General features: G+C 62.3%; 2 protein-coding genes across 2 annotated transcripts in view; both read left to right on the forward strand.

Moving 5' to 3' along the window:
- The window catches only part of LOC119091005 (leucine-rich repeat extensin-like protein 5), a 100,287-nt gene extending 98,835 nt beyond the window's left edge, over positions 1–1,452 (forward strand). The window contains exons 13-15 of the mRNA XM_037213727.1: positions 2–160; positions 732–778; positions 1,446–1,452. Coding sequence (XP_037069622.1) covers positions 2–160; positions 732–778; positions 1,446–1,452 — 213 coding nt within the window. The remainder of the gene's footprint in view (position 1; positions 161–731; positions 779–1,445) is intronic.
- A 2,536-nt stretch (positions 1,453–3,988) lies between these two features.
- On the forward strand, positions 3,989–10,336 carry LOC119090969 (protein winged eye). The gene is made up of 7 exons (XM_037213694.1): positions 3,989–4,050; positions 4,669–4,859; positions 5,331–5,547; positions 6,452–7,302; positions 7,644–7,796; positions 8,182–8,349; positions 8,840–10,336. Exons 3-7 carry the CDS (start codon positions 5,460–5,462, stop codon positions 9,029–9,031), a joined length of 1,452 nt encoding a protein of 483 aa, XP_037069589.1. The 5' UTR covers positions 3,989–4,050; positions 4,669–4,859; positions 5,331–5,459; the 3' UTR covers positions 9,032–10,336.
- Positions 10,337–12,940: the final 2,604 nt, after the last annotated feature.

Consider the following 12,940-nt stretch of genomic DNA (forward strand, 5'->3'; position numbering starts at 1 on the left):
GTCGGTGTACTACACGCACGCCGAGCCGCCCGCTCCCTTCATCCTGCAGCCGGCGCCGGCGCCGCCGCAGCCGTCACCGCAGCAGCTGGCGCCGAGCCTACACGCCGCCGTGCCGTCCGCGCCCGGCGTGCACACCATGGCCACCGTCGGACAGCTGCCGGTAGGTGGCGGTAGCAAGGTGGTATAGGGTGCGCTGGTGGTGCAGTGCAGGTTTTGCTGGTGGTGTAATTGCAATGCAAGGAATGGTAACACTGCAGTGTAACTAACTGGCATGTAGCCACGCTGGTGTTGCGAACATTACAGCGATTGCTGCGATCTGTACGTACACGGTGTCTGCATACACACTAGACATGTGTTCATACTGCGTCAATAGAGCACCTACAGGGTCAGCTCCATCTTGCCAGTAGAATCGTACCGAAATCCGGCGGGGGGGGAGGGGTCGCATGGACCGCCCTCCCCATCAGGACGGGGGTGAAAAGAGTAAAGTGAGATGTCACCGGCAAGTGAGGGTAAAGTGAGACGAGAGTAAAAGTTTCAAACAGGCCAGAGAATATCCCATGTAACATGACTATGCGTCACCACGGACGCCACCAAAAATAGACACTTCCACCATGCCGCTGGAGCTCCGCGTGCTTGTCCTGCACTCGCTTCGTCCGATTAGCTGCTTCCTGTCGCGGCGTCCGTGCGCTGTTGTCTGTAGTCTGAGGCTGAGCGTGTCGGCTGTGGCGCAGATCCTACCGCACGTGCCGCTGGTGGCGCCGGAGCCGCCGCCGGCGCCGCCGCCTGCCGAGATGGCGGCCGCCGCCGAGCCGTGTCCCGCCGCCAGGGAGGTCAGCACCAGGTCACAGGTCAGCACCAGGTCATAGTCCAGGTCAGCGCGCCCGGCTGTCGGTCGAGGCCGCCGGAGCCGGCGAACAGGCCCGAAGAGTGCATTGGCTTATTTATGTCCAGGCATATCATCACTGAAACAGTCGAACAGCCCGCTTATGCGTGCCAAGGCATCGGCGCTATGGCAATATAGTAATGTCATTTCGAACTATATGAGTTTGTTGGAGGCTGGCATGCTTCTTTTGATTCAGTAAGCGCTAAATATTAATGCGTCCTTTTGTCCTTCTGTTCATAGGGCACCTCCCCAGTAAACCACGATGACGGGTGCTACACGCCTCGTGGAGGTGCAGAGGACGACCAGTCTTCGCCTTCTCAACCGTCGCCCACGGACCAGTCGGCATCAGACGTCGACCAATCAGCGTCGCACATTCATGCCATCACACCCGAGGTCTGCCAATCATCACCGGACGCCGAGCAATCATCTCCAGACGAGACCCAACCGGCGCCGGATGCCGACCAATCAGCGGAGCCGGGGGCGGAGCCTGTGTCGGCCAGCTCGCCGGAGCCGGCAGTGCCGTCGCGGCCGCCGAGCGAGGCGGAGCTCTCTCCGCTGGCAGGCTCTGACAGCGACTCGTGCGGCTCGCCGGCGCTCGTCATCAACGAGGGCAGTCCGGAGCCGACGGGCCAGAGCCAGAGCCAGAGCCAGACCCAGAGTCCATCCGAGCTTTTGCAGCTGCTGGCCGTCTGCGCGGCGGATCTGCCGCCTCTGCCACCGCCGCCTCCTGCCCGTCCCCCTCCCCCGCCGCCGCTGCAGTCGTCCGCTGCTAGCGGTCTGCACCTGCTGTGCGAGGGCGTCGTGGTGCACGAGCGGCTGGCGGCCGGCGGCTGGTCGGCGCTGCTGGCCGCTGCTGAGCTGCTGGCGCCGTCGCCGCCGCCACCGCCGCCACCGCCCAGCCAGGCGCTGGCCGCCCTTTGCGCCGTGGCGGACGCCGAGCTGGCGCGCGCCGGCCAGCGTCGCTTCTACGTGCCTCCCCGCTGGCAGATGGCGGCGCGGCCGGCGGTGGACCCTGCCGGCCGGCGCGAGTACCTCTCGCGGGAGAGCGGCGAGCGCGCTCGACACTGGCTGAGGCGGCGCGCCGCCGGCCCGGCCACAACCGCCGACGATATGCAGGTACGGGACGGTGGTGCCGCCCCGTCTCCTGTGTCGACCCACCACACCAGGCTGTGGTTGTCCCGAATTTATGTTAGTCGTTAGCAAAAGAGGCGTGATAAGCGTTGCTTCTGAAGCGTGGTATGATGGACTTTTGCTGACTGCTGGTTGTGGGTATTGTTCGTGCAAGTTTGAATGAATGTGTATCTGCAGTTTGGTCGGCGCCAGTTGCCCCCGTGACGGGCCTCACGAGTGACAGATCCGCCGGTGCGGTGTCCGCCTCGGACAGAGCACCACCGAGTGCCCGTCCGCCAGTGGGGCGTGCCGCCGTTCCCGCCGGGCGAGGCGCCGTTTTGCGCTCCCCTGCGGGCGGTCCGGTGACGCCGCCCCTCTCCGCCAGGTGCAGTTCACCATCGAGCCGTTTTGGGAGGACTCGCCACGTATCCGGCAGATTCGCACCCAGCTGGCCGACATCCAGCGGCTGTACAAGGCGGCGCTGAAGCGGCAGCGACTCTCGCCGCGCAAGAGCGCCGACTCGCCGAGCAAGCGGCGCGCGGCCGGCCGCGGCGCGCGCCGCTCGCTGGCCGGCCGGCGCCGCTCCGACTCGGCGCGCACGCCGCCGCGCGCCGCCTCGCCGGCCGCAGGGCCGCCCAGCGCGTCCGTGCCTACCGCCGCCGCCGCCACCGCCGCTGCCGCCGCTGCTGCCGCCGCCACCGCCACCGCCAACGCCGCCGCCGCCGCCGCCAACGCGGCCGCCACCGCCGCCGCCGCCAACGCGGCCGCCACCGCCGCGACCCCTGTGACGGCTCCCGCTACTGCTTCCACCGCCGCCGCCGCCGCCGCCGCCGCCGCCGGAGCCGCCGCCGCCGCCGCCGGAGCCGCTGCCGCCGTGTCGGCCGGCGGGTCGGACACGGAGAGCGAGGACGGCGGCCGCCTTTTCGTCTGGGAGGACACGGCGTGCGCCGACACCGTCAGCTACTCGTTCTCCAGCCGACAGCACGATAAATACACCAACGGCATTCGGGTGCGTACGGCCCGGCCGGCGGGCGGCGGGGACTTGGGAACGATGGGCCAGCTCGGTTTTGGTTGGTTGGTGCAGGGGTGACAGGGCTTCGCCCGAGGTGTATTTCGGCAGCGAATCATGCCGCTGGGGTGAGAAGGTGTGCTATCTGCTCTACGCGGCCAGTTGTAATCAGAATATTAGTTCTTCGGCGATCTGCAGTGCACTAGGCCTCGAGGCGGGATACGCGGATACGGGTCCCCCACGCGGCATGGCTTACTTGGCGCACTCAGCTCAACAGTGGATGTGATAGGCCACGATAAGAAATTACTCCCATTGATGTCTGTTTGTTGGTAAACTCTGTTTCCATGCTTTCAGAATCTAACCATTGATTGTTTTTCGGCTACCAGTGTGCTCTGTGCACTTACCGTTCACTTGATGGCTGTTGTAGTATGGAGTGCTGAGCTTCCCTGTTGCTCCGCTGGGCACAACCGGTGCGCTCCACACACCGGCCCACGTGGTGGGTGTGCCGTGAATCCCTCTGACGATGCCTGCTGCTGTCTGCAGGCGCTGGCTGAGTGCAAGAAGCGCAAGGTGCCTCAGACGGCCGACCCGGACACAGCCGCCTCTGATCCGGAGCTCGTGTCCAGCCGCAAGAAGCGCAAGCTGTGCCCGCCCAAGAAGCACTCCTTCTCGCCCGACGACACCGAGACCATCGTGGCCAAGAAGAAGTGTTTCCCGCTGCTCAAGCCCAAGCTGAAGCCCAAGCTGAAGGCGGAGGTGATCCTCAAGGACCGGCTGAGCGACAGTGAGGAGCTGACGCCGGCGCCGCCTCCGCCGGCGCCAGCGGCGCCTCCGGCCGTCATCCGGCGGCGCTCCGCCAGCCGGGAGGCGCCGGCGCCTCCGCAGCGGCGCAGCAGCAGCGCTGACGCCGCCGGCGCCGCCGAAAAGACGGCGGAGCCGGCGGACCCGGCCGCCGGCGACCCGGCGGCGCCGGCGGCGTCGGCAGCCACGTCGAGCGCCGCCCAGCCGGAGCCGGCCGCCGCCCCCACTAACGGCGAGGCACAGACCGGTAGGTCACAGGCCGGGCAGGTCAGACTCGAGCTCTTAGGCAGTGGGAGGCGACCTGTGAGGCCCGTCTACCTGCTGCATTGACACTTATTTGCCAGTTAAGGCTGGCTGATTGCATGCGGCTTTTGGCTGACTTCGTGGCTGACTATGTGACCTTGATTGTGACCTGATGTCCCAACTTGAGGACCGATGTGCGGTTGGACGTTTCCGGTTTGGTCTTCACCGGCATCGGTGGTCGTGGTTGCCGATGGCATTCGAGGCGTGCAGTCACACTCACGGTCCGTCTGAAGCCCTACTGATGGTGGTCGCCTGCTACGGTAGTTCCCGGGGAGGTACAGTGTCCCGCGCCCCGCAGCGCCCCTACAGCTGCCGTACCAGGTCAGGCCGGGTCATGGGACGACTGACCCAATCACTCGGCAACTGGTGCCCGAACTCTTGTGAAGGCGCCGGCTCTTCTCGAGAGGCCCACCGACGTCACACCGACGTCATGACGCGTGACGACGTCACAGCTCGTGACGTGTGCGGTCCCAGTGGCCGTGCCGGCCTCGGAGGTGACGCTGCGGCGTGCGCCGCCGCCGCCGCTGTCGGTGTCGCTGACGGTGCCCGTGTCTCTGCTCAGCTCGCCTGGAGCCGGCGCTGACCGCCGCCGACCTGGCCGAGGAAGCCCGCCTGCTGGTGCTGATCGACGGCCTCTTCTACCGGAGCCAAGTGCGGCCCATCCAGCCGCCGGACCTGTACGGCGTCACGGTGGAGGGCGAGCGCTGCCACCGGCCCACCATCTACACCCAGGAGGACCTGCTCAACCAGGCGGTACGGCGGCCACAGCGACGGCCCAGCTGTGACGCCCGGGCGGCGCCGCAGAACGAGGGGGCCGACAGCATACTTTTTGCTGGCAGCGAAATGGTCATTAGATTACCTGTTGGCGCAAAATGATCACAACGGGACGTTTCGAAGTTAGCTGTACATGAGCAGTGCCAAAACCCAGGTGGTCATTTTAGCGTGCACCTTTTCCACGGTGCGGTCGTATGCCACATGGCTGCCGCTGCTACAGTGCCTGCTTGTTTGTAGGGCTCCCGGGCTCAGCAAAAGCTGTTGCCTGTCAGACGTCAGCCGCCATTATTGGCGGAATGATAACGCAGACCACGGATTATGGTCTTCGAAGCCCGATGTGTTTCCAGGTCACCACTCAGCAAACCAGCTGCCTTCCGCCCCTCCGCCGCCCTCCCAGACGTGCCCCCCCCCCCCCCCCCCCCCTGCTGACCGGGCGGCCGGGGTCGGCAGGTGCGCGAGGTGCGGCCCGTCTCGTTCTCGTCGCTGCGGCCGGGCACGCGCGTGCTGGCCAACTGGTCGCCGAAGCTGCGTGGCCTGTTCCCGGGGACGGTGACGGAGGGCGCCTCGCCAGAGCCGGGCATGATGTACGTCGAGTTCGACGACGGCGACAGCGGCTACATGAGGCTGGAGGGCATCCGTATGCTGCCGAAGGACTACCCGCCTGTCGGTCAGTTCGTGAGCGCATGTGCTGGGTGGGTGGACGGGTCCAGTGTCAGTTGTGGTTGTAGGTGTCATTGGGGCTTTACAACGCACTCAGCCCGCTGAGGCTTTATGGCGTCGCCTGCCTCTCACCCTGGCAGGAAGGGCGGACACCGCGGGGAATCGAACCCCGTACCTCTGGTTTCCCAGACGCGCAGTGGTTAACGCAGACGCCCTAGCCACTACACTACCGGCACCCACGGCATTTGTGGTTATGTTGTTCCCAAGGAGGAGTGTAAAAATATAACTAGAACTAAAACTAGAAAAGAAAGAAGTCCATTCTCAGAAATAAGCTGGTTTGGGATAGGAACCCAGTCCCCGCGGCTCCGTTGCCCCTGGGACCTCAGGCTTGTAACCACCGCTTGTTGGCTTAGTGGGGGATCGGTTAGTTGGTTGGTTGGTTGGTTGGGTAGTTGGTTGGCTGATTGGCTGGTTTTTGCTTGGTTTGTTGCTATTTTGTTGAAATATTGGCGTTTCCATGCATGTGGATAGGTCCAGTGTCGAAATAAATACTGTGCTATCACTGCATAACAGTGAAAACGGCGCACTGATAATGTAGCTATACTTGCTGTTAAAGCATAGCTGCGACACCGAACACACGCAGGCTGAGGGAGAGTTTCCTACACCGACTTTGGGTGCTGACCAGTATGCTGCCCTTTGTCCATATCTCATTGATACAGCGTGTGAGCCACGGTCGGACAGGAGGGGGGGGGGGGGGAGGGGGCACTAAACGCCGTGTTCCGCACGTGACCTCCCCCCACGGGGCAGGGGCAGGTTGGAGCAGGTCCTTGATGTACGCGCCTGTGTCGGGAGCGGCGCGTGTGTGCCAGCGGGCCGGCCGTCTGACGCGGCGACCCCCCCCCCCCCCTCAGAGCACGACCAGGACCCGCTGGACACGCTGAGCAGGCGTCGGCGGCGAGCATCGTCGGGCACGTCGGCCACCTCCAGTCAGCGGGCTGCCAGCCGGCTGAGCGTCAGTGACGAACGCTGGGAGCCGCCGCCGCCGCTGGCCGGCGCCGAGCTGGCCAGGCCGCGCCACATGGACTCGTCCAAGCCGCCCCGAACGGACGAGTCCACGCCCGCCAGGGGGGAGGACGCCGACGCCGTCTGGCGGGACGAGTCCAAGAAGCGGGCGAAAGCGGAGTGCGAAGTGGAGAAGAAAGACGAGCCGCTGCACAGACGCAGGGAGGAGTCGGAGCAGAAGGGTGGGACGAAACAAAAACGAGCCGACAGTTCGAAAAAGCGACGACTTGAGGAGCATGGGCAAAAGCGAAAAGAAGCGCCTAAGCAGAAGAAGACGGCGCAGGCGAAGCAGGCAAGGACGGAACCCACCAAGTCGCAGAAGAAAGAGCAATCCAAACAAACTGCGCGCTCCAAAACAAGCCAGCACCCGGCGGAGAATGGCAAGTCAGAAGGGCTCAATACGAGTGCAACCAAACCGGCAAAGCAGCGCAAGCAAAAGCGAAGCAAAGAACCTCCGGAGCCCGCCTCCAACGGCGTGGGACACGAGCGCGAGGTCGGGTCAGACGCCCGTGGGGAGCGGCGAGCGGAGAAGAAGAAGTCGGCCAAGCGGCGCCTCTCGGCCGGAGAGAGCTACGTGGTGGAGCAGGAGTCGGAGCTGAAGATCCGTATCAAGTCACCGAGTCCCGGTCGACGCCAGAGCGAGGATGCGCAGCTCAAGCGACAGCCGGCCGCCGACGCCAAGAAAAGGAAAAAGTCCGAGGTAAGACGACCGGTGGCCCGCGGCGGCGCAGAGCAGGCTGGTGAAGGTAGTGGGCTCTGCAGAGCGTTCTGCCTAGCTTCTTTGCGCCATTGTTGGGCCGTTGGTAGTCCGAGCTGTTATCTTTCTTGTTCGTGTGCTAAGCGTTAAAGCTATCTTATTTTGAAACAGGGCTGCGTTGGGATGCATGGTCCTGCTTTGGTCAGTCATCGCCACTCCACCCTCCGAAATTGGAAAACAGCCGGCGAAGAGGCTTGAACCCGCGATCTTCCGATGACGCCCGAGCTACCGCCCACTGACGGCAGGGCAGAGCCGGCGGCTGGCTGACAGCGACCTACCCGTAGGGGCGTCAGCGGCACCCGTCCGGCATGGCAGCCTTCCTGCCCGAGCGTCAGCTCTGGCACTGGTCCGGCAAGGGCGTGAAGCGGCCGGCCAGCAAGGGCAAGGCTAAGCGCGAGGTGTACAAGGGCATCGCCCGAGGCCCGGAGGAGATCAGCGTAAGTTTGGCGAGCGCGGTCGGACCTCGGACATCGACTGCTCAGCTGGTGTTCTGTATTGTTTTAGATAGCTGGTGCCTGTTGCATCAAGTGAAACACGCATGTCACGTGCCCGGGGTAACGTGAAGTCCCAGTCATTCACAGTCTTGTACATATAAGTGTTTGGTACAGATGGGAATTATTTTGGCTGATTTTCTGACTGACTGAATTATGGACGCGTTACCTACGTCTGCTGTGAACTTTTGCTCGCAAGCGTCGACCAGGTCTGTCTCCAGCCGTCGTCAGATGCCGCCTGGTCCTGAGAGCGCTTTGCGGTGGACGATGTGCCTTTGGCGGCCGCCAGACGAAAGCCGCACGATACATAAGTTTACGGTCTGGCCAACAGGTGGGCGACTGTGCCGTGTTCCTGTCGGCCGGCCTGCCGGACCGGCCGTACGTGGGCCGCATCCACGCGCTCTGGGAGGCCACCTCTGGCCAGATGCTGGTCCAGGTCGCCTGGTTCTACCACCCGGAGGAGACGTGCGGTCTGGACCGGCCTCTCAACGAGCCCAAGGTAGCGGAGGAGGAGGGAAGGAGGGGAGGAGGGGAGGTGCTCTGGCGTCACCCTTTGTGGGGCTGCGCGCGGATGCGAGCAATGAGAAGGTGAACGGGACTCGCTTAATCCTCTTCACTGGTCAGTGACTGTGTGCGTGCTTGTGTAGAAACTGCCACTGTCAGTGCTCAGTCTGGGAGCAGCACTGACCTAAGACCGCGGATGTGGGCAGTGGTTCGTGCGGGCCCCGCGCGGCTCTGCTTCCCTCTCAGCCCCATCCAGTGCCACAAATTCCATTAAAAGATTGGCCAGTACCGCGGCTTGAGCCCCGTACATCTGATGTGTCGCCTACTGCGGCCGTGGAACACACGAGGCCCTGGTTCGTGACGTGACGTGACGATGACGCCTGTCACGCCCCGCTTTCCGCCGGCCACCGGTGCCGACCGCCGCACGGCCTCGCTCTCCCGCCGCCATCGCGATCGCCCCTGACGGCGCGCCCCCCTCTGCGCAGGGCGGCCTCTTCGAATCGCCGCACATGGACGAGAACGACGTACAGACAATCAGCCACCGGTGCCGGGTGGTGAGCCTGGCCGATTACCGACGGCTGGCGCACGCCGCCGCCGACAACGAGACGTTCTACCAGGCCGGCTTCTACGAGCCACGCAGCCAGAAGCTGACGTTCGAGCCGCAGGTGGTGGACTGAGCGGCGCTGGCGCCCGCGCGCGCCGCCGACACGTGCCTGCTCAGCGCTCGCCGCACGCGCCAGAATCGTATTTTTGTGACGCGTGACGCAGCGCCGTAGTATTTTTGTGACGCGAGTCGGAGTGCCGTAGTATTTTTGTGACGCTGCCGCGGCCGCAGGCGGCGGCCGGCCGGCTGCGGGCGGACGTAGCCGAAGACAAATATCAGGTGGTGTTTCAGGTGCCGGGCCTCCGCGGGGGCAGCTCGGCTTGGCTATTTTGTTAACCCGAGTCGGTATTTTGAGCGACTGACGCGCCGCCTTGTGGGCGTTTGTCGCGCGCGGTTTGTGGCGCCCGCCGCGCCAGGCCGCCGCGTTCGGAGGAGAGAGCGAGAGAGCGAGAGAGCGATGTGGGCCCGGCTCGGAGGCCTGCGCCGCGCCGGCTCTGTGTGTGACCCCACCCCTCTAGTCACGTGACAGGTCGCCGAGGTGCGCGATGCACGACGTTGCAGGAGACGATGCATTTACTGTGGTGGTGTCGGTGGCGGCGTGGCTGGCGCGTGGCGAGCGCGGGCGACGGCACGAGCGTGGGATGTTTTCGGGTGTCGCCAGAGGCGTCAGCTAGCGGGAGCGGTCTCAGACTAAAGCCAGGCATGTGCCAGCGGCCCAGGAGCGGTGCCCGGCGCCGATGGAGAGCGTTGGAGAAGGATCTTTGAGGGTAAGAAGGCTGTGCGGAGGAAAGTGTTATTTTTCCCCTTTTTCTAAGATCGTGTCTGAACCACTGACCGACGACGTGCTGCGGTCTTTGCATCATGCTTGTAATTAACTGGTAAATATTGACGCGGAACTCTTCAGTTCGGAATTCTCTGCTATTGTCTTTACTCGTTTCGTTTGACGGAATTTTGCTTGTCATTTGGAACCAGTGGTGCGGGGAGGACCGGGCGGAAGGGGTTGGTGAAATGGGTCCGGAGCAGTGGCTCATGTGCGGGCCGCGTGTAAGTACCTGACTAGTCCGTCTCCCACGGGACGGGCTTCTGTGCACGTGTGTTTGTGCACTGCCACGTTATTGATGGTGGCTCGTTCTCAAATGGCCGAGTGACGTCATCAAAAGCAGCTCCCACTGCAGTGCCTGGGAAGGAGCCGATGCTGGCGACGTGGCAGAGTCTGCCGTTGGCCGTGCTCGATTTGCTCGCTCGTTTTATAGACATCGTCCAGCCCATATCCCGGCCTTCATTTCAGAGTTGACCCTGTACATATGTGCGCTTTTGTTATTGTGACTATATGCTACACGCTATGCCTAGATTTGTAATAAATTTATCTCTGAACGTCTTTCGCAGTGGATTGATGGTTGGAGTGATCCGCGTGACCAGCTAGAGTCGCATCACTCGTGGGTGTCACGAACGCCGCCGCGCAGAGCCACTGACCCTACTGAATTGTATTTTGACGCCACAGCCGAGCTGGTGCCTACGCAGTTAAAGACGCGCTCGACGCCACAGCCGAGCTGGTGTCTGCGCAGTTAAAGACGCGCTCGACACCACAGCCGACCTCGTGCCTGCGCAGTTAAAGACGCGATTGACACCACAGCCGAGCTGGTGCCTACGCAGTTAAAGACGCGCTCGACACCACAGCCGAGCTGGTGCCTGCGCAGTTAAAGACGCGCTTGACACCACAGCCGAGCTGGTGCCTACGCAGTTAAAGACGCGCTCGACACCACAGCCGAGCTGGTGCGTGCCCAGTTAGCGACCCACTCGACACTACAGACGAGTTGGTGTTGTCTCGGCGTCCGCGACGATCCTGTCGCCCATGAGTTCCTTTCCGTCGTTAACGCCGATCTTCCTCACCCTAAATGTCTTCTCGTCGTTGGTACCGATCCCGTCACCCGTAAACGCCTACGTCATCAGTGATGATTCTGTCTCCCTTCAGCTGAGTGAGTCAAGAATGCCATTCCGGTATATGTGTAGGTTAAATTGCTGTGATATAAGTTAGATATAATGCAACCCATCCCAGTCTGTTCCAACTTTTCGCTTAAATTTGACAGAACTGGAACTCAGCAGCGCAGGCTTACGAGCGAAACGATCAGTGAATTTGCTGCACATTCCAAGGCATAAGGGTTTCTTAGAAAATAAATTGCCTATAGACTAAACATAAAACAACATCTCTACAATGCTTGCTACACCTACTCAGCAATCACGAAAGCACTTTTGCAGGGATACGCCAACGCAATGGGCGCAAAATGACCACTGCAGTCGACGCGCCCGAAAACTCCAATGAACAACAACCAACGCAAGTAGGCCGTGTGTCCCGGAGAACGTTTACGGGACCGCAGCAGAATTCGACACGGTCGGCCCTCCGTGCACGACACGTTTGGTGTTGGCCATGCAACGTCCATAGCCAGGGCAGTGATTGATCCCATAAGCAATGAGCGCGCATAGCTCTTCCGTTAGCGCGTAGACGTGAATCCCGCCCTACGCTGGAAAAGGGAATTGGGAAACCACAAAACGCGTGGACGTGAATCCCGCCCTACGCTGGTGGAAGAGATCGGAAAACCACAAAACGCGTGGACATGAATCCCGCCCTACGCTGGTGGAGGAGATCGGAAAACCACAGAACGCGTGGACGTGAATCCCGCCCTACGCTGGCGGAGGAGATGGGAAAACCACAAAACACGTGGACGTGAATCCCGCCCTACCGCTGGTGGAAGAGATAGGAAAACCACAAAACACGTGGACGTGAATCCCGCCCTACGCTGGTGGAGAAGATCGGAAAACCACAAAACACGTGGACGTGAATTTCGCCCTACGCTGGTGGAGGAGACCGGAAAACCACAAAACACGTGGACGCGATTCCCGCCCTACCGCTGGTGGAGGAGATCGGAAAACCACAAAACACATGGACGTGAATCCCGCCCTACCGCTGGTGGAGGAGATCGGAAAACCACAAAACACGTGGACGTGAATCCCGCCCCACCGCCGATAGAGGAGATTAGGGAAGCACAAAACGCGTGGACGGGAATCCCACCCTACCGCGGATGGAAGGGTTTGGGAAACCACAAAACACGTGGACGTGAATCCCGCGCTACCGCTGATGGAGGGGATTGGGAAACCACCACACGAGCGATGAAAAACTGAGGTCTACAATGTGGTGCTTTTTCCTGCGCTGAATAGAAAACGACGCACATCAATCCCACATCACGAATGCCACCAAATGGAAGTGCAAAAGCCCATATGGCTATTTCTCTGTAACCAAGCTGGCGGCCGTGCGATCGCCGAAGCCTAGGTCACAGGCCCCATGCTTGGCCCGTGACCGTCACAGGCCCCAGGTATTCGTCCCTTGTGTGTTCGCTTGGCGGTAAGCGCGGCACCACGCGCACCCGGCTGAGGCGGCGGATTGCTGCGTACAAGGGGGGGGGGGGGATGCCTTTGAGCGGTGTTGAATGTAAGGCGCTCAATGGACGCTGAACCGTCAGCCGAGGCAATCACTGGGCCGTTACTCGCACAGGATGGACGCGCGCGCCATTTCTGATCGATGCCACTTCATTCGCGTGGTAGTTCATGGAGCATTAGAAGAAGCTATTCACCTCCGTGAAAAGATACAGCTTGGAGGGCGAGGACGTGACGTGAATTGGAGGCCCTCATGGATAGGTTGTTTGGTATGTCGCTGAAGCAACGGCCGCAAGCACACGTAGGAGCACAGCCGTCCCCGCAGGGGGCGCCGACCTCGGCCGAGGTAGGGAACTAGCGCCCCCTCGGATCCCAGCTCCGGTAACGGGTGGACGGCGCGAGCTGTCCACTTCAAATCTTAGTGACTCTGCGGTGCGTGAGCTCCAGCTCGCTGTCCCACCCGCTCCCATCGCCCGCACTACCGCATCGCGCGCGCCCTGCCAACACTCCTCGTCCTCGCGCTATCGTCGCCGTGCCGCCTCGCCCGCGGCCT

This window comes from Pollicipes pollicipes, unplaced genomic scaffold, assembly GCF_011947565.3.
Source record: "Pollicipes pollicipes isolate AB1234 unplaced genomic scaffold, Ppol_2.1 Scaffold_3216;HRSCAF=3773_pilon_pilon_pilon, whole genome shotgun sequence".
Classification (NCBI taxonomy): domain Eukaryota; kingdom Metazoa; phylum Arthropoda; class Thecostraca; order Pollicipedomorpha; family Pollicipedidae; genus Pollicipes; species Pollicipes pollicipes.